This window comes from Microchirus variegatus (assembly GCF_963457635.1).
Source record: "Microchirus variegatus genome assembly, chromosome: 1".
Taxonomy (NCBI): Eukaryota; Metazoa; Chordata; class Actinopteri; order Pleuronectiformes; family Soleidae; genus Microchirus; species Microchirus variegatus.
In genome coordinates, this window is record NC_139802.1 from 23,395,997 (window position 1) to 23,420,640 (window position 24,644).

General features: G+C 43.1%; 1 protein-coding gene across 1 annotated transcript in view; it reads left to right on the forward strand.

The window, feature by feature from the left end:
- agmo (alkylglycerol monooxygenase) overlaps positions 1–24,644 on the forward strand; it is a 74,108-nt gene that overhangs the window by 31,725 nt on the left and 17,739 nt on the right. Inside the window, exons 4-10 of the mRNA XM_083893808.1 lie at positions 12,383–12,486; positions 13,317–13,412; positions 15,594–15,660; positions 15,932–15,997; positions 16,482–16,561; positions 17,509–17,643; positions 21,668–21,784. Coding sequence (XP_083749934.1) covers positions 12,383–12,486; positions 13,317–13,412; positions 15,594–15,660; positions 15,932–15,997; positions 16,482–16,561; positions 17,509–17,643; positions 21,668–21,784 — 665 coding nt within the window. The remainder of the gene's footprint in view (positions 1–12,382; positions 12,487–13,316; positions 13,413–15,593; positions 15,661–15,931; positions 15,998–16,481; positions 16,562–17,508; positions 17,644–21,667; positions 21,785–24,644) is intronic.

The window sequence follows — 24,644 nt, forward strand, 5'->3', positions numbered from 1 at the left end:
ATGTGAACATGTTATCTTAGGAATGCCTCCAGAGATGTCCTTCAAATTTGGCACAGAACTTCACTCGGACTCACGGATGAACTCTGTTGATTTGAGGGGTCAAAGGTCAAGATCATGTGGCCTAACAAAAACGTATTATTGGCCCCCTGAGCAATAAGTTCCTCTCATGTCAACAAGCAACTATAATAAGTGGGATAAACTGAAACGACCTTGATAGACGTCGGCATGGTGATTTAATTCAAGCTCACTTCACTCGGTTTAAAAGAGAGGTTTTTTTTTCCAGCTCCAGGATCAGTTTTTCTAATCTGTGTCAGCGTTTCGTAGAAATGAGTTATATCAGCGCGTGTCAGCGCCTTCACAGTAAATCTCCTCGTTGATGTTTCACGGGAAACTAAAGCTAAGCTGCTGCAGCGTTGTTGACGCTCTGAGGTCCAGATGAACCGTGTGTGCGTGTGACTATTTATTAAATTACCATGGTAATATTCACTGAAACTTGAATTAGGATTTAATGATGTGAGTGCTGCACTGCCCTGACCATGCAGAGGAATGACGACACTCACAGTTATTATACGCTTATGCTTCGTTTATTTTTGAGTTAAAGTTTCCACTCACTTACATTTCCTGCTCTTGCAGCTCGTTGGGGATGTTATCGTGGAACGTTGTCGAGTCGAGGATAATTGTCTGGTGCTGTGTGGCTGCAGGATGTGTAATAAGCTTCTTCTTTTTAACCCCGACCGCAAGACAGAACCGGGCACGGTCCTGGCTCCTCACACTGCTGGTCGTCCCAGGTCGTTCTCGGTCAACCAGACTTTGACCGGCAGGTCGTTCCTGAGTGAGGCTGAACCCGGAATATTCCAAACATGTGGGAAGAGCGAGCTTCACAGCAGTTTAATGAGCGTCAAACTGTCATGTAACGGTGTGTTTTTTATCATAATTCAGATCCGTGATCCGTTTGTGTCAGCGCAGACGAGCTGTAAATCTTTAATTATTGCACAATAAGAGAACAAAAATACAACGAAGAAGCAGAAGTGACATCCTCTGCTGGGAAATATGAGCACATATTATCCTCGGTGTAAAATATCAGTTTCACTTTGAGCAGTTTTATGGCCTCGTCTTTCATAGTTTCCCCTCTTGTGACTTCCACATGAAAGCGCGGCGTGGAGATAATTAAGTGGAAAGTACGCCGAAAGGCGGTCAGTCGTCTGCGCTGATGCCTCCGCCACTGACGAGACGTGACGGCTCGGCTCTCGCCAGACGCCGTGATCCTGGAGATAGCAGCAGATTGAGAGGAACGCGAGAGCATACAGCAGTCTGCAGGCATCTGGGCCACGGGCCAGGATTCTTCCTCCACAGAAGAATCAGTCGAGAGCTCGTGTGGAAAGACTGAATTTGTAGACGTTTCTGGGCATTTGGTCTTGAATCTGCAGAGAAAAACGCCAGCTGTGGTGGAATATTAAACATTTAAATGATGTTTGGGGATATGCAGACGCAGAGAAAGTGAATTCTAAATGTCAATCTTTGTTTGGGCTGTACGATATGTCCCATAGAAATTTTTCCACAGCTTTCAGCAAATATTACGTGATGTGTATTACCTACAAAGATATTAAGATATATCATGAAATTGAAATTGCATTCGCTCAAATTCAAACATTTCAATTAGACTAAATCGAATTAAGCCAGGGCTTAATTCGATTTAATTTTGAAATTGAATTAGCGTCTTCACTTTGACATTTTTATGTTATGTCATTGCCTGAAAACTTTGAATAAAACTCAGTAAATCAGACTCAAATACTGTTTTTTTCCACTCTGGACACTAAAGTATGTAAAATCCAAGTTTTCATTTGATATGACCTCAACTAATCGAAGAGTGTATAAAACACATTTAAGAAAGTCCAGGAAGTTCCAGTTTGGTGTGAACGCACAACAATTCTTTTAATTTCTTTTTAACAAACACATGGGGTCAAACTTGGAGATTCTTCTCCTCTGGTCCTTTTTCACCGTCAGACACACTATATATATATATATATACATATATATTGAAAAAAAAATAATTCTATGCCAGACTGGAACCAGATGGTTTTGGGTGAGCAGGAGACCGACTTGGTTCAGATGCCGACGTGTTGTTGACAGGCCGGTTGATTCTGTTTACTCTAACCTCATATCGCAAAGCACCGCTAATAGCAGCCCTACCCTTGGGCAGCGTCTATATCCAGGCCTGCCTGCCAGGCTGAAGCCATTAATCAGCCAGTCAGCTGCCCGTACGCTGATTATATGTGAGGTAATGGAGTTACGCCGCCGTCGTCTCGCCACACCGAGCACTGCTGCTTTGTTACCCTTTTAGCTCGGGGGGGAAACATCAGAGAATCGCTTAAAGGTCCCATGAAACGCTGTCATTACCCCTTTAACGTGATGAATCTCCTGTTGAAGCTGTACAGTGAGGGACTGCTCGTACGTTTAACCTCGTCAGTTAGTCGTTGCTGAGAAGAAAATTGTTGACAAATTGTCGTGACATTATTGGTTGGCCTTTTTTTTTTTTTAAAGCTACCCACTAATTCAGCATTTGGATTTTTCCAGGTTTTTCATGGTTTTTAATCCAAATCTCTAATTGTATGGACTAATCTGAGATAAAAGTGGAAACCAACAAGGTTATACTTGTAGTTAGTCCAGTTTTTGACATGAAATGTGTCCTGTAGTAGCTTTAAAAAAAACGAGTGCTGGGCACGTTAACAGCATCACCTTTAACATACGTTAACGCATGGTGCTTTTCCATGACGACTGACGGGAAAAAGACACGCGTGACGTCATGTTTACGGCACCAGAGTTCAGGCTCCTTTAGCTCCTTTAGCGCCGACTGAAGACACGTGCCCAGCATGTAATACCCAACAATAAACTGGATGTTGCCCCATTGACCGACATCTGATCCAGATATTTTGGCCGTCACCTCACTCCATTCTCTGTAGCTGTTACCTGGTGTGTTCACCCTCCATCCTCCTGCAGAATGCTCTGTTCCAGAGGAGAGGCGGCTGATGGTGGATGTTATTGTTTAGAGAGCAGCTCCTCCTAGCTGTGTGGCAGGGAGGAGGCCATGGGGTGCCATAAATCTTCACTCTGACGGCCAAGTTCCTGGCGCGGCGCAGGCTAGCGGACGCCGACAAAAGAATCCGGGGCCCCTTGCATTGGTTTTGCTGGTTCTGCTGGTTTGGTTTTGTCAGGATGTGGGGGTCTCGCTCTGGACAGCAGAAGAGCAACAAGTAAATGGCCTCGTGGGAAGCAGAGACAACATCAACGGTGATCTACAGGTCACCGTCCTCTCGGGGTCTCGTCTAATTGATATTAGCTGAAGGGATAATGTCCTCAGGGAAGAAACTGTCGAAAAGAAATTAACATTATTTCTGCAGTATAGCGTGTTTAAAAACAACCATAGCCAAAGTACGTTCAGCAAGTGGTAAAATCTGGTCAGAAATGTTCTGATAAAGGCCATAGATTTGGGCCGTTTGATGGACGGGGCTTTAAGAAATCATTTAAAATGGTCAATCGTTGGGGCAGATTAAATTTGATAAGGTAAGAATTATCATAATTTAAGAGCAGATACTGAGAAGGCTTGATCACCCTGGATTTTCAGCCGGGTTTTAGGCACATCCAAGAGCAGCTGATTGTTTGATCTCAGTGCTCCAGACCTGTGATTCCCAAAGACTGGGTCAGGACTCTCAGATGGGTCACAGTACATTTGGACACATTTGGGGGGTCCCTAAAAATTCTCTGATGCTGGACTTTGACAACTTACAAGAGCTGTTAATCAAATTTGGACACTAAAGCTCTTAGCTGACAAGTGAACATCCACATCCTCCCAGTCATCGAGAAGAATGCTGAGCACAGCAGAAACCTCCGTCCGACGGTCTGCTGCCCTCATGTGCTCCGCTCACCGTACGGACAGACGGACTTCCCTCTGTCAACATCGCTAACAGACGGAGATTTCCCTCTGCTGACGCTGCTGAGGACCAAACTGCACTGATTACAGGAGCTGATGTAGAGGTGGAATGTGACGCCGCACGTTTCATGTTTCAGATCAGTGACATACTTTAAACAGTTTCCTGTTTTATCACTAACGTTCTTAATCTACTTCTGTTGTTGGCTGTGGGCGACTCAATCAAGTCTAGACGCCCACAGCCAACAACAGAAGTAGATTATGACCTGGATGACTGAGAACCTTCACCGACAAGAATACTTTTGTCGCTGCCATGTTTTGCTGGTCGCCCGCTTGCAAGTTTATTATTGTTCTTGCAAGATCGTACACTGTGCAAGAGTCTCCTTCGTACTTGATCGACTCTTTTCTGTTTACGTACCCTCAAGAAGTGGATGTGCAGTGGAGCTTGGTTTGTAATCGTGGGTTGCCAGTTCGAGGCCCTGTTAGGTCAAGGGCTTGGGTAACCACTGAGCAAAGTACCCAATCCTCAATGCTCATTATTGATTGGACGTAAAGGGTTGCATTACGAAGGGCATCCACCCTAAAATCATCTGCTGTGGCGACCCCTAGAGAGGGGGAAGACAAAAAGATGACGCGTTCTTAAAAAGGGGAAATATAAAAGTTTAAGAGAATCCAAAAAATTTGAATAATTTTATCCAGATAGCGACCAGAGTTTTTGGGTTCACTAAAATGCTATTTTTTGGAAAATAAGTCCCAGAATCCTTTTGTTTTTGTGTATGCAACTTTGTGAAAACGATTATGTCATAGCCCCACCTGTTGCTCTTGCGTTTGCTGTCACCGTCTAATATGTTGTCATCTACTTCTTCTTGTGTTTGGGGTTTCTTAATTCACATCTTAGCCTCAGCCACTTAGAGGCCTGGCATGTCGCTTATAGCATTTAGAGTTGTTTTGGGCGAGATTTGTGTGATGTTCCTGTGAAAACTTTTTCAGAAAGAAAGAGAAAGTTTTGCCAATGTTAGAAAACAAGGCTAAAACGAGGAGTTTAACGACTCTCGGTACCACGAGTTGCCCTCGCTACTTCGTTGAATCTTAACTCTAATTGTATAAACATACGCTGTGCATTGTTGACACGTGATTGGCTGATTGGACAAATGGCACAGATGAAGGCCGTCAGGTGTCCTTAATGTAAGCTTGTCGTAAAATCCTTTGTAACAGAGCTATAAAAAGCCGAGCGAACTTTTATGTCCTGGCAATTTTAATCATTTTAATGAACAGATTTTGTAATCGAATGAGATTTGATTTAAAAAGCCGTCTTACCTCATGCATCACGAGCTTTCGTGGCCTCTCTGTGAGAGCTCTAAGTGGCCCTGACCGGGGTGAGAGTGTGTTATTTAGTGCGTGTGACTGAGATGTGTGGACAGCATGACGTATGGCAGCACCGGAAGGGGTGGCGGGGGGAGTTCAGCCTCTGTTTGGGTTGGCATCCGAACCGTGAGCTCTCCAATCCAAACACTGGAGGAACGTCTGTGGCTCGTTGCCTCTGTGAGTGACAGGACAGCCCACCACTCGCGGCGCTGCACATGACGGATGCCACCAGTCCGTGCCAGGTCTTTGTCGCCGACGGCGATGATTCAGGCAGCTGATTGATGCGAGTTTAACATCGTTTCATGAGGTTTGAGTGGTCACTTTGGATCGCACACTTTTGTCTCATCATACGTTCTTTTTAGAGCTTGATAATTATTGGCGCTTAGTGCAGGAGCAGGATTTACGAGGCTCAGTTGGAATTTGTATGAATTACACAAGCATCGCTCCTGACAGCGCTGAAGTGGACGTAAGCCGACTTTAAAAGTCCAACTCGGTCATGTCAACGTGACTGATTGTGACACGTGGGCCCTGATTGTGTGTCATGATTTAATTCAGCAACTCAATTTAAGTATTGAGACTATTATGTCACCCGGCTGCCAGTCTGTGGACAGTAAGATATATTATTCTTGGTAGAATATTAGAAAGAATAAGCTACGTGAGGTAATTTCTTTGTGTTAAAGGAGTCCGTTCCATGAAATGACCACAAAAAAGAAAATAAAAGATGCCTGCAGTCTTTGAAGTGTCAGCACAGGCAGATATTTTTGGTTTATTTTATCCAGATTTTGCTAGCTTTTTTTTAATCCAATAAGCTTTGGTGTCAAGGTCGGTCCTTTTAAACTGTACTGTACCAGTAGGAGCATCTTACACCTCACCTTTATGTGTGTTCAGCTTGGCAGACGTTGTAAATTCCACCAAAATACCAGATCTGGACCAGCCCACTTTTTGGCACCCTTCTGTTGGGGTAACAAGCTCAGTGGTCCAGGTCCTTAAAGCTCCCATAGACCGGAAGTTCCAATTAACGCAGTTTTGGTGTGTGTCTGCACCATTACCTCATTTATGAAGCTCTAAAGTTTGGAAACAAACAGTTCAGCCACTGCTGTTTTATTATATTCTCAGTCTCTGCAAGCGCTCTGAAAAAGCCTGGAATTGTGAAGTAAGGATCCCGTCTCCTGAACAGAAGATGATTACGTTACTTCCAGGTACCTGGCCAATCACAAGACGGTTGGGAAAGCTCTCGCTGGCTGGCCAATCACAACACAGTCTGTCTTCTGGGAGTAAGATTCCAGTCTGAAACACCATGGCTGACAAGAGCTTCAGTGAGGATAGTTTTCTATTGACTCATTTACAGCAACTAGGAGGTTTTTGGCCATAAAAACAAGTTAATGTATGTAAGTAGACCTCCATAACTAACATATTGCAGTCTAATAAAATTAACTAACCTGAGCGATGTCTGCCAAAGTATTGACTCTGGTCCTCATGAATGCTTGCTTGATTAATCCAAAGCCACAGTCAGGGGCAAATTTGGTGTGGATGCTGAGCGTGGAGTGAAGCTTGTGTCCAACCCGCCAGGCACCGTACCAGAGCAAGAAGTTGTTTTTGTTTTGTCCACTGCAGTTGTCACAATGAAGATCCACATCTGTTTCTCCAACTCCAAAGTTGCTGACGAAATGATGCATGTAGCTGATGACTTCATTGCTCCCTTTACTTGACGATAGTGCTTTGAAGCTTGATTTACAAACTGCACGTTCACCTGAAAAGACAAATATTTTGTTTATGTTCATTCTAATGGCTCATAGTGTTACTGGTCAATAAATGCATTTGGCTATTGTATAGAAATCAATTTATACACATACCAAGAGCCTTAGCCGACCTCATGTATAGACGCCACACTGAGGCCTTGGATACATGGGTTGGCAGCAACTTCACATGCCAATCCTTATGCCCAGGATTCTGAAAGAAAAAAAAAAATACTTGTATTAGATCATGGTTCATGTTAACAGGCACTTTATCACTGAATCAGTATAGATTGATCAGTAGTATTGCTTGAATTATGTGTGAATGCCACACCTTTATGTGCATGAATTGCACGTGTAATTAACACGTTCATCACACATTGTGTTAATCACGTCTGTTAATCACATGTGTGATTCATGCATGCAAAGGTGTGGCATTCACACATCATTCAATGCAATGTTAGGTTTCGAATACGGGATTTTCGTCTCAAAGCATATGAATTATCAAACTGAACCTGCGGGTGTACAAAATATCAAAGAGGGCCGTGATATGTTCCCCTTACGGCTTATAATACGCTCATCTGACCGAACACAAGTTTCGAAGTGCGTATTATTTTTAACACACCAATAGTGAGCTAGCCAATCTCTAGTATAGCTAATAACCGTTATGGCAACATCTGAAACGCACCAGAAGTGTGTTATCCACACGTTATTCTTGCACAGCAGAGGTCATAAGCTCCCGTACCTATCGATCAGATGATCGTAGCTTATAATATGATCATCTGACTGAACACAAGTTTCGATGTGCGCATCATTCTCATTGTAATAATACAGTGCCGAGCTAGCGGGCTAAGCAAGCTAGCAAGCATAGCTAATAACAATGTAGCCAAACGGCGTTATGAAACGCACAGTGGATTATTAAAAGACAGCGTCCCTATGTGCGTCTGTATGTGACTTTGAATGAACACTAACATAACATAGATTAACAACGTTAATGAAAACTCACCCCATAAGAAACTGAAAGGTATTCCGGCAGACTTCAATGCCTTTTTGTGACGATGAAGTCTGCTAACACGTTAGCATAAAGATCGCTAGCTTAAAATGCTAACAGTCCACACACCAGCAGTCTCTGTGCCTTCTCTGTCCTTGTGAAGAAGCTCAGCCACAGACTTATTCTCCGGTTTTCTTTGCCTTCCTTTGTCAAACAAAGCTTTGATGATGACTGCTTTGATAATAATCACGCATTAATTTTGCACTGCACACACACACACTGCACACACACAAGTAACTGCTGGAACTTTCCAGACACTCTCTCTCTCCCCCTTCCCTCCCTCTCTCTCTCTCTCTCTCTCTCTCTCTCTCTCTCTCTCTCTCTCCCTCTGTACGTGCATATTAATTAGCCATGTGTATTCTCCGTGATCGTCAGCTGATTAGCTGAAAAAGCAATAAAAGCTCTGGAATGTGAGATCACCACACCCAAACTAGGAGTGATTCACAGTTTTTAAGACCCACAATACTGTGATTTGAAGCATGTAGTGGCTTCTTCAAAACTTCAACTTGTGTAATTTTGAAAAAAACCCGGAAATCCCTAATTTTCTGAAAAATAACCTTTTTCCTGTTTTTTCTCGTTTTGCGCTTTGCCGACTTGTTCCCGCTTGGTCCGTGGTGGGTCACATATGTGTGATAGGACCACTCTATGTGAGCTTTAAGAATCTACCCACTGATGACATCTCAAATCATCAGATTACTCAGACATCCCTTTCTCTTTAATGGGCAGAATTGTAAAAAAGTCTGTTAAAACGCATCAGTTTTGAACAAAATGCCTACGTTTAATTCAGAAGTTCAGGTGTGTATATCCCGGCAAGATCTTGATGTGAGTGATCTTGTGTAATTTATCTGACACAGCTATCACATTCTGGCTAACACAGCCCATGGTTGAAAGGCGAAGCAAATCCAGATTCATTGCTTGAAACCCTACCCAGGTGAGCTGGATTGCTTTGGTATCACTTGGCGGGAAACGGCAGCAACAAGCTCAGCTGATTTGGCGTCATCATGGAGCTGTGGAGAATCGTGAACTCCTGCACTGATGGCTGTGAAGCTCAGGTCTGCAGAGAGGCCGCTAACAAAGAACAATCAAAGAGGCTTTTTCTGTTTTTGTGTTTTTCACACACACAAATTAGTGATAGTGAGTTTAACCTCTGCATTTAACCCCATCCTTTTCACATCCTTTGATCCGCCAGTGACCCTACAAGCCCAATTCCCTTCCACTTGGCCATGGGCTGTTACTTGTACTTGATAAATTGTCTTTAAGTTCAAGGTAACGGATTCAAATACGGAGATTCTGAGATTTCTCAGCTTTGTAAATGTTAATATTTTCTGGTTTCTTTGCTCCAAATAACCAGGAAGTCATTCAAACGTGTGAGGACTTCATTACTTTGAGGTTTCAGAACCACTAAACAACTATTTTTTTAAGCATTTTCTGACATTTTTCAGGCCAAACAAGTCGTCGATTAATCAAGAACAGTGAACAGTACCTAACACAACATCAGACCGTCAAAGGTCATCTCTCCAGAAGTCCATATTTGAAGAACTCAGCTTGCCTTTACAGTGGTTTCAACTCATTGACGACTGCTGTCATTTCTGTGCTGTATTGTGCGTCACATCTGTCCATTTCCTCGTATTTGTTCCTGAGAAATCACGAGCTTGAGGCTGGAGGCCAGATGGAAGTGCGCTCCTCAGCTTTTTCTCTGCTCTTGCTTGGGAATGCATAGACTCTGTGGCATTGGTTCTCACCATTAATGGGGCTTCCCTCCTGAATAAGACCTGCCAAACTATGCAGTGTCCTGCCGAGTCCAGAGATGAGGACATGGGCTTACAGTGAAGCCGAGCGTTTCCTTCTTCCTATCAGTGACAACAAGCATCAATCTTGACCGCCTGTAGTCCTGAACCCTGCCAAGCATGACTCCACTGAGGAGAAGGGGAAAAAAAGAAGCAAAAGGCTCGGGCTGTTGGAATCAAACAAAGGCTGGATTATAGTCTCAATGTGTCTCTGTGCAAGACGATTCATCTCTGAATTCTTCGTTTGACTCCTCCTGCCTCCTTGTCTCCTCTCTCCTAGTTTCCTCACAGTTGTTGCTTCCACTTTGGCTCTGAAACACAATGTCAAACACCGTATATGTGACATTTATCCTTTCACACCTCCACAAAGTCCAGCAATAACCCTGTTAAATCAGCAAGGTGGGAATTATTTGCTCAGGATCAGTAGTTTTTCCCCCACTAATACTTCACTTAAGTTTCACTTAAAAACTCACACAGCGCTCACCTTCACTACTCAGTAGTATGTTTGTTCAGGTGCGACCGACCCTTGACCCTTCGGGGTTTATGACCGCCCGCCCCAGTATAGTTCAAAAGTTTATTAAATGCTGAGAGTCTGAGTCTGAGAGAGGAGGCTTTTCAATGATTTCTCAAAATAGAATCTCACACACTGGGCGTCAGTGACTTTTGGTGATAGTTTGGTGGAATGGCTTGTTGATAACCATAGTTCTGAATTGTTTGAAGGGGAATTGATAACTTTGTGAGAGTTGTGGCGTCAAACAGTGTCAAAAATACATAATGCAAAGATCATAAATACAGGAAAAATCATCCTTTGGGAGACTTTTCCTTTGACAAATTTAACAAATCAGAATCCAAAATCACAAATAATACAATTTATTAACTTAGCGTCCTCGTCCAGTTTTTGAAATATTGGCGCAAGCATCATGAACTTGGGAATTTCGAGCTTCAAAACTAAAAATATGAAACGAGGAAAGTGTTCAACTGGAATTTTAAACTTGGTATGTTAAGCATCAGATAGAGGCATCATTAGATCATTCATGTGAAGATAAAGCTAGGAGCTTGCTAGCTCAGCTTAGCATGGAAGCAGAGGGAAAACGGCTAGCTTGCTAACCACAAACTGAGACACTGAGAAAATTTGATGTTACTATTAGGGGAAGCTAGCTAGTTATTTGCCTAGTCTTTATGCTAAGCTAACCAGCTGCTGAGTTTGGTAGAGTTTAGAGAGAAAACAGCTAGCTTGGCTCTAGTCAACAGTGTTTTAGCATCACAAAGGCATCCTAGCTAGTATAGCTCACACTGTCATATTTCTTTTGCTAAACATTTAATGGTACTATGGACTACGGGGACAGCTAGTTAACTACCTTCCCTTGTTTGCATTTTTTGCACATCCACATATCCAGAGCTAACTTGTGTTTACTAAAAAAATGTAATACTAAAAAAACACCTACATTTATCTAGTTACTCTTAGGTAAGCTAGCAAGTTGGTTGTTTTGCCTTGTTTGTAGTGTTTATGCTAAGCTAACAAGCGGCTGAGTTTAGTAAATATTGTCATTTAGCTTTTATAACCACACTAAGCAGAGAGTAAGGGGCTAGCCTGGTTCTATTCAAAAGTATTTTAGCATTACAGAGCTAGTAGAGTTCATAATCTTGAGTAAAAATTTTTTTTGATATTTTTTAACAACACTTTTGTACTAAGAAAATGTTTGTTACTTTTAGGGAAACATAGCTAGTTAGCTGCCTTCCCTTGTTTGCTTTTTGTTCGCTACGCAAACCAGCTGCTGAGTTTAGGTTGTCATATGACCATGTACTCATCTTTAATGTTATATATTTCTTCTTTCTTTACACCACATTTCATTGGATTTAAGTTGAAAGTGTTTTTGAATTTAATCACAAATTCATCGCACATCCAGATTTGCCACTTGAAACTTTCATTTTAACGGCTTGGGCCGCTTTTATTATCAACATCAATATATAACTTTGACATAGTCTGTATGGAGCGCTGTGGTTGTGGCGTAATTCGAAGGTTACTGTTCTCTCATGTACTGCACAAGCCAAAGTCGACCAGAGGTGCCAGAAAAGCTCAGGCCAGACGGGGTGGTCCGGAAACAGCCAGTGAGATCCAGTGAAATTTAACAAGCCTGTTCCCTTTGGACGTTAAAATAAAGTGTAACACGCACATTCATGTAGCGAGTATCACAACACAGCAGAGGTATGTGGACTGGAGCCCTGGGACATCGGGCTGGACGCGAACCAGCTGCACCCGAATACCTGAGCTGTCATAACAGCCACGAAACACCACCGCCGTCACCGCCATCGCCCCCCCGTGGCCCAATACTCTCAAAACTCAGCGTCTGTCTGCCAGAAAAGGGCTCCTTCTGAGAAGTCAAAGTTTGTCGCTGAATCTCTGAAGCAGAGTTGATCTGAAGTGATAATCTCTTATGTGACCTGGACTCTTGGACTTGTATTGTGTATATTGTTGGATGTACATGACGGTGTGTGTGTGTGTGTGTGTGTGTTTCTGCAGAGGTAGCCTTCATGTGGGCCGCTCACCAGGTTCACCACAGTTCAGAGTACTACAACCTGACCACCGCCCTCCGACAGTCGGCCACACAGCCGCTCACGTCATGGGTAAGCTAAGATAACCTTTGGATACATCTGTAGCGGGTAACTTTTGTGATTATTCTGCCTCCGTTTGGTCTTCTTGAGCAAAAACGGAGGGAGCATTTGTGTGTACGCAGCAGCAGAGCAGTCTGAAGCTTTTTTGCGAAAGTTCTTTGTGTTTTCAGGCAAACTCCTCGATTTGCTAGCTCAACGTTGCTGTTGCTAGCCGTCTGTTTTGACGTAAAAACTAGTTGACGCCGTTAACGTCATGTTTACGTGCCGCGTCCAGGAACCAGACCAGTTAGCTCCATTAGCTGCGCTAGCTCGTTTAGCGCCGTAAGCGTGCCTACAGTCGAACTGGAGCGGCCTGTTTATTTAAGGAAAAGAGCAGCGCTACACATAACCAGTGTACCTGTGTACTGTGTATGTGTGCCTCTGTTTTTAAAGTTTAGCGTTACTTTAGAGACTCATTTTACCAATCAGGAGTCACGTAAACATGACGTTACATGTGTATTTTTCCACCATAGAAACGCGCCAGGCATTAACGTTGATACCGAAAACGCCATTAACCACTGTTTAAGCGCTAACAAATCACTTCCTGTGTGCAGCGAGGGTATGTCACCGGGCAACACGAGAGCTGATTGACAGTGTTTTTTTGATGTAACAGAAAGTTACGTACTACAGCTTTAAAGCCACACTTTTAAAGCCAGCCTGCTTTGACTGACAGAGGGCCTTTCTGTGTGCAGTTTAAATTAGGGATAAGGTTAATTTGTCACTCTAAATTGACGGTAAATTTGAATGTCTCATATTAGTCATGTGTTTGACTGTGTTAAACACTGACACCTCTCTGTCCTCAGGTCTTCTACCTGCCTCTGGCTCTGGCTGTGCCTCCATCTGTCTTTGCTGTTCACATACAATTGAATCTGCTTTATCAGTTCTGGATCCACACTGAGGTAAAGTCAAAAGGGTTCTGTCTATACCTCTAGTCATTGACGACAGTGATAGATGAATATTATATCTATATATGGCGACGTGAGACAAGATGTAGTCTTAGATATTTGAAATCGTAATGCAGTATCTGTGATTTTATTGTATTTATTCAATCATATTTAGTGTATTTCAATATGATAAACATGATTATTATCAATGCAACAGCCTTTAAAACCAGCAAACGTCATCACAGCTGCTGTATTATGATTTTTAAAGGCAGTTGCATTGATAATAATCATGTTTATTATGATTGGAATGCACTACATATTATAAATTAAATAATATGAAATCAAGAAAATTCTATTTAGAAATTCATTTGAAAGCACATGTTGTCTTATAGGAGGATTTGACCACATTTATAGTCAGTTTTTATTGTTTCTAACACACATAGATATCCTTCAAAGAAATAAAGCAGGTGAAATGTGAACTGAAAGTGTGTTTTTAGTCCAGAGAAACCACCTGTGCGCAGATTTATATCCACATATATCTCCTACAGCACAGACCGCAGATAAATAATAGAAAACGTGAATCGTAATAAAAACCTATTTTTTGAGTTTCTCACGCTTTCTCTTTGAGAGCCAAACACTTTGAAGTTTGCAAAACATGAAAACATAACGTCATGGACCACAGTCATGAGCATCTTCCTCCTCATCATCATCCCAGTGTGTAAAGTTATCTGTCCCCTGTGCTCAGAGCTGCCCTGGAACCTGTGTTCAATAAAAAATAATGAGATTTTATGAAATATTCCAAACAGAAGCAGTGACCACTGCGTCTGTGCCTTTAAAGTGATGGGAATTTCTTCTTCTTTTTTACTGCACTATTAGTGAAAAAGGCTCATAATAGTCTGAGTTTTCTGAGGGGATGTAATTTATGCCTCCTTTATGGGCCCTGTGTTTTTTTTGATGTTGTGTAATTTATTGGCACGCTCTTCAGCTCTTCAGTGGTTCGATATAAAACTCTCAGGCTTGAGCGGCCGTTACATGGAAATAATGAATCACTGAGAACTCTTTCTGTCCAGCCATGACACGGCCGCTCTGGATTAAAGCAAAGGGAGGAGGGGGTCACTCTCGTTTTGATGGGAAACATCAAAATATGTGAGCGTCGGCGACCAAAGCAGAAACTTGAAGTCTGTGAAATATGCTCAGCGTGGCCTCTGTCGTCTTTAAGTGCTCACTGCTGCATCTGTTCAACATCTAAAGGGAGGAGAATTATTCATGTTTTCTTACTCAGAATATGCTCATGTGCAGGTTTTTCCATTTTTCCTGATTATTTTGAGGGTTTTTTTGTTCCGTAAAGTGTCAAAAAATGTTAAATCGGTGTTTCCCAAACCTCAAAATATGACAATATTAACCAATATATACAACATTTAAGAAGCTGAAAAACACTCCAATTGATTAATTGATCAAAATTCAAGAGCTTTTATTTTATTTTTTTTATAACATCTAAGGAATCATTGTCACTTTCCTAAAGATAAAAAATTTGGTTGGTTTTTCAGCACAGAGGGTCAAAAATCCCTCAGATTCTCAAAGGAAACATCGATTTTAACCACTTCACAAAAGACTCACCTCGTAAAAACGTCTCCTAATCAAGCCTACGATATCCTCAGAATAAGTTCACTGCTTTATTTCGCAGTTCGACGGACTTTTCTGACTGGAAAATTAAGTTTTCGCTCTCCCACACCAAAGCCCATAGAGAAAATCAGCGATTTTACCATCACAGCACACAGGAGTTCAGAGGAGTTGTGAGATCCACTGCTGCCTCCATCACTAAGTTCAAATGTCTTATTTTGTTAATTTTGCTTTTGAAAATCTTTGTGGGGTTTGGTGTGGGAGAGTGCGAGGGTTTACAAACTCAAATTTACAGTCAGAAAATGCTGTTTTATGAAAAGTTGAATGAGTCAACATGTTCTTAAGGTGTCATAGACGTAAGCAGGTATATGTATATCATTAAGTTAGCCAATAAATATATTTAAGAATTTATTTACAGTTTTGGTCCCCCAAATCCGCTATTCTGGTCGAGCTTGACAAATCCCCTCTTGTTTTGTGTTAACAAGTAAAAGAAAAAGGCTTATCATGAATATAAATGGTGTTCAAGTGACACAGATTAGTAACACCTACATAAACGTCCTGTGTTCTTAACCTCAGCTGATCCGAGACCTGGGGCCGCTGGAGTGGATCCTCAACACCCCCAAACATCACAGGATCCATCACGGTGTGTTCTTCTTTTTATTATATTAATTATTATTATAATACCCTTTTTTTTTCATGTCAGGTTTTTTTCCCCATGACTGAGCTGAATATGTTTATCACCATGACCATAAACAGCAGCAGCTCCTCGTCTGAACCTGGATATTTATGGTAGAATTAAATGTTGGCAAGTCGACCACTCTGTCTAGGGAAAACATGCCACTGAGATATCGGAATGAAAGAGAGTGGGTTATTTTGTTGTTCTGTGGTAACTTTACTACGATTTCTCACAACAGGGAGGAATATTCACTGTATTGACAAGAACTACGGGGGAATTCTGATCATATGGGACAGATTATTTGGTGAGTAAATGCTTCATTTTTCAAATTGTACTCGATAAAAATGTGTTGACCACTTAATGTCACTGTTAGATGGCCTCGTCTGGCTATTTAATGTGGTTTGTTAAACACTCCCTCTCCCACACCAAAGTCCATACAAAAAATCAGCGATTTTAGCTCACAGGGAAACAGGAGCTGCTGGTCTACTACTGCCCCGTGTGGTCACTTTGTGTCACTGAGGTAAAGCCGAACAAAGGATTTCAAAAGCCGAATTCATGAAATAAGACATTTGAAGTTACTGATGGAGGCAGCAGTGGATCAACAACTCCTGTGAACTCCTGTGTGCTGTGATGTTAAAATCACTGATTTTCTCTATGGGGTTTAGTGTTGGAGAAAGAAAAGTGAAACAAGCTACATTTTCTTGTATGATAATAAAAATTTAGCAGGAGTTAAAGCTGCTTATATGTTTTAGACAAAGATTTGATTAGTCTAAACTTGTCATCCACAGACACGTTTGCCGCAGAGAAGGAAAAAGTGGTGTATGGCCTGATTTACCCCATCAAGACCTTTGAAAGCCTCTACATTCAGGTCGGTTGGGCCCAGATATTGATGCAAGCCGGGCCAGATTGGCCCACGGGCCACCAGTTGCTGACCACTGCCGTAGTCTGATTAAGACAATCTGACAACTTTCCGAGTCTGAGTATACCTGAGGATACTGTCTATGTCTAATCAGACTATGAATCATTGTCCAAGTATGTTAGTCTGACTAAGACTAGCTTGATTTTTGTTGGACCAACATGTTTACGTGACATTGAGAAAACCAAATTACTCACTTAGTCCGTCTAAGCGTATAACTTATAGGAGTAATCGGACTATCAATCACATTAGTATGTTAGTCTGAGTGAGACTAGCTCAATTTTAGTTAGACAAATGTATTTACATGACATTAAGAAAACACAATTATTGTCTTAGTACGACGATGCTTACACATGCAGGAGAAATCAGACAATGAATCGCATTATCCAGAGTATGTTAGTCCGACTAAGACTAGTTTGATTTTAGTCGGACTAATGTGTTTACTTGACATTAAGAAAACTTACTGTCTTAGTCTGACTAAGACCAGCTGGATTATTGTCTGACTAAGGTGTTAACAAGACATTAAGAAAACAGAATTATTGTCTTAGTCTGACTAAGCGTATACATGCAGGAGTAATTGGACTATGATTCGCGGTATTCAGTTATATTAGTCTGACTAAGAATAGCTTGATTTTAGTCGGACTAATATTTTGACATGCCACTAAGAAAACACAATTACTGTCTTAGTCTGACTAGACCAGTAGGTCTCAGTAGCGAGTTGGTTACTCTGCGGTTGGGCGCTGTACTCTTACTACGTTCCATTTAGATCGGAACTTTGAGTGACGTTACCTCACAGTGAAGTCGGAAACATTTTGACCAGTGTCAGGCCAATACTATCGTATCGTCTTCTCCGTACGTTAAATAGTGTGTTTGATTGTAATTTTTTTCTTCACTTTTAGATCCATTACTATTTAGCTTTGTGGCAAACGTCCCAAACGTACACGACGATCAGCCACAAACTGTCCACGTTCCTCAAAGGTCCAGGTTGGTCGCCTGGTACGGCTCGGCTCGGCGACCTCTCCACGCATCCTAAGGTCTGTAAACCAAAACCCCCTTTTATTCTGAAAGTTTTATTTACCCTCCACAACAACAACAGGCTTTGAACGGGCGATCATGTGACGCACTTGAAAAACACAGGCATCCGAATAAATGAGTCGCAGTTCTTTCTTTCATTTTTCTCTCTTTGTTGCTGTTGTTGTCGAAGGAATTCGACGAGTTTTACAAGGAAGTGCCACATGAAATGCAGAGAGCCGTAAAAGCCTTTGTTGAGGCGACACCAGAAAAAGTTCATTTTCGAGCGTCTTTAAAACGCAGTCTGCGGAATTAAAACCGCATGGACTTTTAAATAAAAGTGAGCAGAGAGTGAAGAGAAGTGGAGGCTCCAGGCCTGAATGCCCCGGTGGTTTAGCTTTGAAATAACGCTGATGGTGTCACACAGTCGCTGCCCTCTTGCCTCACACTTTAGCCTTTTCTTTTATGATTTTAAATTGGTCTCCTTAAACTCAGCGGGGGCGACTGTGAACATAGTCAGAGCTGGAATTTGACTGAAATATCTTGAAAGGAAAGGGCTCTCGTTTGTGTCGACGTCTGATATCTGACGGCGAGGAGGGGGGGGGGGGGTGTTTCAGCACATTGAGATTAAGCAGCAGCAGTGTTGTTGTGCTTCCACATGTGGTGCTTTGGTTCTGCAGAATCCTGGGAAACCCCCCCTCCCCGCTCGATATTCTCAGATTGAGACACAGGAATCTGGGATTGGCTTTGGCCTCTCAGGCCTAATCTGTTATCAGCTTGGATGAAAGAGGGGTCACATGACTCCGGTAGTTCTTCTTCAACTCTTTCAACACAAATCCAGCATGTAGGAAGCCGAAGAAACAACAGATCTTGTTTTTTTTAGAAGGTTGTCGGAAAAATGTGACCCTGTTCTGACTTTAATATTCTGGGATGACTCAGATTTGTCTTTTTTCCCTCCTTAAACTCACAGCTTTTCGAAAGGTCGAAAGCCTTCTCCAAGTCCACAAAACACATGTGGACTGGTTGAGCAAACTCCCATGAACCCTCGAGCACCCTGCGAAGGGTATAGAGCTAGTCCAGTGTTCCACGGCCAGGACAAGTGTGATCCCCCGATAGTTGGAACACACCCTCCGGTCCCCCTTTTTAAAAAGAGGGACCACCACCCCGGTTTGCAAGTCAAGAGGCACTGTCCCCAACTGCCACGCAATGCTGCAGAGACGTGTCAACCAGGACAGCCCTACAGCATCCAGAGACTTTAGGTACTCAGGTCGGATCTCATCCACTCCCGTTGCCTTGCCACTGGGCAGCTTCCTACCTCAGTGACTTCTGCTTGGGTAATGAATGAGTCGACCTCTGCGTCCCCAGTCTCTGCTTCCTCTAGCGAAGGTGTGGATTGAGGAGATCCTCGAAGTATTCCTTCCACCGCCCGACAATGTCCCCAGTCGAGGTCAACAGCTCCCCACCTCCACTGTAAACAGTTTTGGCAGAGTACTGCTTCCCCCTCCTGATGTGCCACACGGTTTTCCAGAATTTTCCTCGAGGCCGACCGGAAGTCCTCCACCATGAACTTTTCCCAGGCCCGAGTTTTTGCTTCTGCGACTGCTCGGGCCGTCGTCCGCTTGGCCTGTCGGTACCCGTCAGCTGTCTCAGGAGTCCCTCGAACCAACCAGGCTCGATAGGACTCCTTCAGCTTGACAGCATCCCTTACTTCCGGTGTCCACCACCAGGTTCGGGGATTGCTTCCGCGTCAGGCACCGGAGACCTTACGGCTGCAGCTTCAAACAGCCGCGTCCACAATGGAAATGGATAACATGGTCCTCTCTGACTCAATATCTCCAGGTTCCCACTGGATCTGGTCAAAGCTCTCCCGGAGGTGGGAGTTGAAGACCTCCCTGACAGGTGATTCCACCAGGCGTTCCCAGCAGACCCTCACAACACGCTTGGGTCTGCCAAGTCTATTCAGCTTCCTCCCCTGCCAGCGGATCCAGGTTGGAGCACTTTCCAGTACTCCTTCCAGAGACACCAAAAAGGCTGGGTACTCTGCACTGCCGTTTGGCCCGTAAGCCAAAACAACAGTGAGAGACCTACCTCCCACCCAAAGGCGGAGGGACGCGACCCTTTCGTTCTGCGGCGAGAACTCCAACACATGGCAGCTGAGCTGGGGAGCTATAAGCAAGCCCACACCAGCTGGCCGCCTCTCACCTTGGGCAACTCCAGAGTAATAGAGAGTCCAGCCTCTCTCAAGGAGTTGGGTTCCAGATCTCAGACTGTGCGTGGAGGTGAGCCCGACTATTTCTAGTCAGTACCGCTCCACCTCCCGCACAAGCTCAGGCTCTTTCCCCCCCAGCTAGGTGACATTCCATGTCCCCATAGCTATAGTAATTGTCCTGCGATTGGGCCGTCAGGGCCCCCGCCGATGACTGCCACCCAAACCACACTGCACCGGCCCCTTATGGCCTTTCATGCAGGTGGTGGGCCCACTTGAAGAGGTCCCTACGTCGCTCTTTCGAGCTGAGCCCAGCCAGGTCCCGAGAGCAAAGACCCGGCCACCAGGCGCTCGCCTGCAAGCCCCACTCCCGGGTCTGGCTCCAGGGTGGGGCCCCGGTAACGCCAATCAGGGCGACATACATGTCTTTGCCTTTGTCCTCATAAGGGGTGTGTGAACTGCTCTTAGTCTGATCCGTCACCTAGGACCTGTTTGCCATGGGAGACCCTGCCAGGGGCATTAAGCCCCGGACAACATAGCTCCTAGGATCATACGGAAACTCAAACCCCTCCACCATGATAAGGTGGCAGTTCAAGGAGGATTTATTCATTTTATTAAATGTATTATTAGTTATAGACCTATGTGTAATCTTGAGAGAAACAGCAGAGCGCTCCCTGGCAGCTCTCAGTGAGCTGCATATGAGTCAGGAGGAGAGTGCGGCACTTTTTTTTTTTTATCTAAGTAGGTCACCCGCAAAATGCAAACCAGCAGCAGGCGCAGTCTTTAGGCTTCCACACGCAATTTAGCGCTCTCTATTTGGGATTTTAGTAAATCAGGCCCTTAATCACACTGTTAGACAGTCTTTTACTGTGTGGAAACTGAAGTTTGTCTCTTCCACACCAAACCATAAAGAAGAACCCATAAAGAAAATCAGCGATTTTAGCTCACAGGGACACAGGAGCTGCTGGTCTACTGCTGCCCCGTGTGGTCACTTTGCGTTACTGATGTAAATCTGAACGTACGATTTCAAAAGCCGAATTAACAAAATAAGACATTTGAAGTTAGTGATGGAGGCAGCAGTGGATCAACAACTCCTGTGAACTCCTGTGTGCTGTGATGTTAAAATTGTTGGTTTTCTCTATGGGGTTTGGTGTGGGAGAGTGAGTGGTTTACAAAGGGACACAAATTCAGTTTGAAATACTTTTTAAGTTTTTTTTTTTTCAGATACTAAGAGAGTGAACAGGCATACAGAAGATTAACAATGGTCTTTTTCAACTGCTTGTCATGTTGTTTGTTGTTATTTTATTATTTTATGGCTTGTCATTATGTTTAACACACCAAACACTGACTGTATGTCATCATGTTACAACTTTAAAATTGATAGATTTGAGCATTTAGATCAGGGGTTCTCAAAGTGTTGATACCTGAGGGCCAATTTAGGAACCCAACATTGGACTGAGGGCCGCCAAAGGAAAAAAAAACAGAAAGAAATCCCATTTGTAATAATGTTAATGACAAGATTGCAGTTCTACCTGCTTATTACCAGCTTGTAACCCAATAATACACTAAAATTCACCATATAGAAACCAGGTAAATACCCAGTATTCTTGTTTACACTTATTGGTCTGTATCCAGTAATGTCCAATAAACATTTAACAAGCTTAGTAGCGCCTAGATTAAAACTATCAACTGTAATTCATTGCAGGCCGCCAGAAATGTTTCTGCGGGCCGCCATAAGAACTAGTGTAACCTAGTGAACTAGTGTAACCTGTCCAGAGAGTAAGTAAATCAATGATTTGGGAATCAAACGCATTTTATTTATTGATGTTTTTTTCATGTAGGTCACTGGAAAAGAAGTGCCGTATAATCCCAGCTGGTCGCTGCACTTACAAGTTTACGTGGTGGCACATTTCCTGCTGGTGGTGTGGACGTACAACGAACTGTTTGAAAACCAGAAGGTATATTATACAGTCATTTTAGCTAAATGTTATTTTCTTTATTTGACTGGAAATTTCACTGTTGGTACGTGATAAGTTTGATTGAACGATAAAACATTATTTAATGACCTATGATTGTAAAAACATTGGATATTTTTACTTTTATTAACAGTATAAATACGGAACATATTTGTTATGAGACCAGGAACAAGTTGGACTTTTTTGTGAGGAAACTGAAGTTTGTCTCTTCCACACCAAACCCCATAGAGAAAATCAGTGATTTTAGCTCACAGGGACACAGGAGCTGCTGGTCTACTACTGCCTCATGTGGTCACTTTGTGTCACTGAGTTAAGTCTATATTAAATTTTTTAAAAGCCGAATTGACAAAATAAGACATTTGAAGTTAGTGATGGAGGCAGCAGTGGATCAACAACTCCTGTGTGCTGTGATGTTAAAATCACTGGTCTTCTCTGTGGGGTTTGGTGTTGGAGAGTGAGCGGTTTACATAGGGAGTCAAATTCAGTTTTTAATAGTGAAATTAAATTGTGATGATAATCATACAATGTCATAGGTGTAATAATATGTAGATTTTATAACAGAAGTATTTTGTTAAGTGGTGCAAATCATCTCAATGTCGTTTTTTCATTCCCACTCAATCGCAGTGAGCCCCGGTGACTAACCTTTGGTCAGCGCTCTGTTATGTTTAGACGATTGTAATCGCTCACGTAAAGTATGACAAGGTGGTCCAGCGTTCTCTCTTTAGTTGAAGACTCTGTGGTGCCGCGTTGTTTGTTTGCCAACATTATTTTCACCCAATTATGCAGTTTGTTGTGGTGGAGGCACGGCCCTTTACTTAAAGACCAGTTCTGTGTAACATCATGACAGGATGACGGATCAGCCTTCCCCCGTAGAACATCCTTTGTCTATTATTTTCCACTCGCCGGGCCAGAGGACCCCCTTCCTCCTCCTCTTCCTCCGCCTCCTCGTCCAGATACATAACAAATATAAAAGAAGCAGGTCTCCGCGGCAGTTATCTTTGGACGGCGTTTTTCCCGAGGCATAGTTTTGGTTAGCCAGAAAGTGCCGTTACGCCCAGCCCCTTCAAAATAACACAGCCTGTCTTTTTGTGATCACTACCTTCATGGTGCTCCTTCAGTTGTGGTTCCCCCCACACACATACACCTCCAGGACCGAGGAGCCCCCCCCCCCGGCGAGGGAAGTAGCAGCTGGTGGTCCGGTTCAGCAGTGAACACAAACGCCATTAATTGTCGACTCAACCATTTCCCAACCCAAATAACCTTCAGGATGCAGCAATCAGGAGGAAGAAAAGAACTGAACTGAACTGCACCGACAATAAATCACGTCGCTGTTTTATATATTTATACCCACATGTTTCGCCTGAGCCACTTATTTAGCCTGACAATTGATGATACGCTGCCCACGGACAATATACGGGCTACATGGTTATTTCAAATAAGTGAGAGAGGGGCTGCTCTTCAATTACATCACCAGCACGCTTACGTAGCATAGGTTTTTATTACAGGCTTCAGCTGCTATTAGAGGCAGAGAGAGGGAAAAGTGATCCAGTGGAGACTTTCTGTCCGACGTTTTCTTTCTCAGCGCTAACCTCGTGAAGTGCACTACGCGTATACATGCAGGAGTAATTCATGTTTACATTAAGAAAACATTCAGAAAACCAAATGATTGTCTTAGTCCGACTAAGGGCCTGATTTACTAAGATTCCAAATAGAGAGCGCTAAATTGCTTGCGCGAGCAGAAAGACTGCGCCTGTTACTGGATTACGTTTTGCAGGTGAACTACTAAGATTGACTACAGGCGCAGAAGTGGTTAAGACCACCCTATTTAAATGAGGATTTTGCACTAGTGAAGAGTTGTCAACATGGAGAAAGAGCAGACTCAGTGGCTTCAAAATTAAATTTGAAGCCACTGAACAGAAAGTGACGTTCTGCGATGAGCTGATAACTGGGATCGAGGCATATATGACGTCATTGTTCCCCCGGGTCCATAGAACCTTTTTATATTATTATTATTTTAATCCTGCGTCGGTATTTTGGACAGCTCCATCTTTACCTGACGTATCAAACAAAGAAAACCATGGACTATAGATGTTGCCGTAAAAAAAAAAAAAGAAGGTGCTGCGCTCTCCTCCTGACTCACCTGCAGCTCACTGACAGCTGCCAGGGAGCGAGTTCTTCTGTTTCTATCAAGATTACACATAGGTCAAATTTCAATGGATGTGTGACTTTTTTGTCAATAAGTAAATAAATAAATAAATAAAGCGGATAATCACAACGGCTTTTTAGTCCCAGTCCGTCCCTGGTTTCATCTGTGTTCATTCAGTCAGGCTGAGTTTCCATTACGCGTGCCAACAGCCTTTGATCTGACGTCAGAGGCGACGGGACAATCGATATAGATGATATATCTATAGCTGATTCAGATAGTTACATTAAATAGTGATTGTTGTGATTATTTATTGCATTTAAATGTGCCTGGAACTGGAAGGGTTAGAGTTAGGGTAACCTGCCTGTGAGGTTTTGGTGACGTCTGTGCACTGTGGCACCTGCGTTTCGCCGTGCACCGAGAGTAGACCAGGTTAGAGCTGGACCCGTTAAGGTAAAGCAGGGTTCCCTGTTCCTCCGGTCTTAACCGGGTAACATAGGTACGACCCCTCCTTGAAACACAAACTGCAGACCAAGGTAAGCCCATACCAGTACAAACACGCATTTCTCCTCTGGATATCTATATTTAATTTATTCAGATATACCAAATAAGAAATGAATGTGCGTCATCTGTGAACGCGTAGTTGAACATGCTCTGGAAAAGCGTAATTTCCTGATTTACAAATATAACTATAAATAA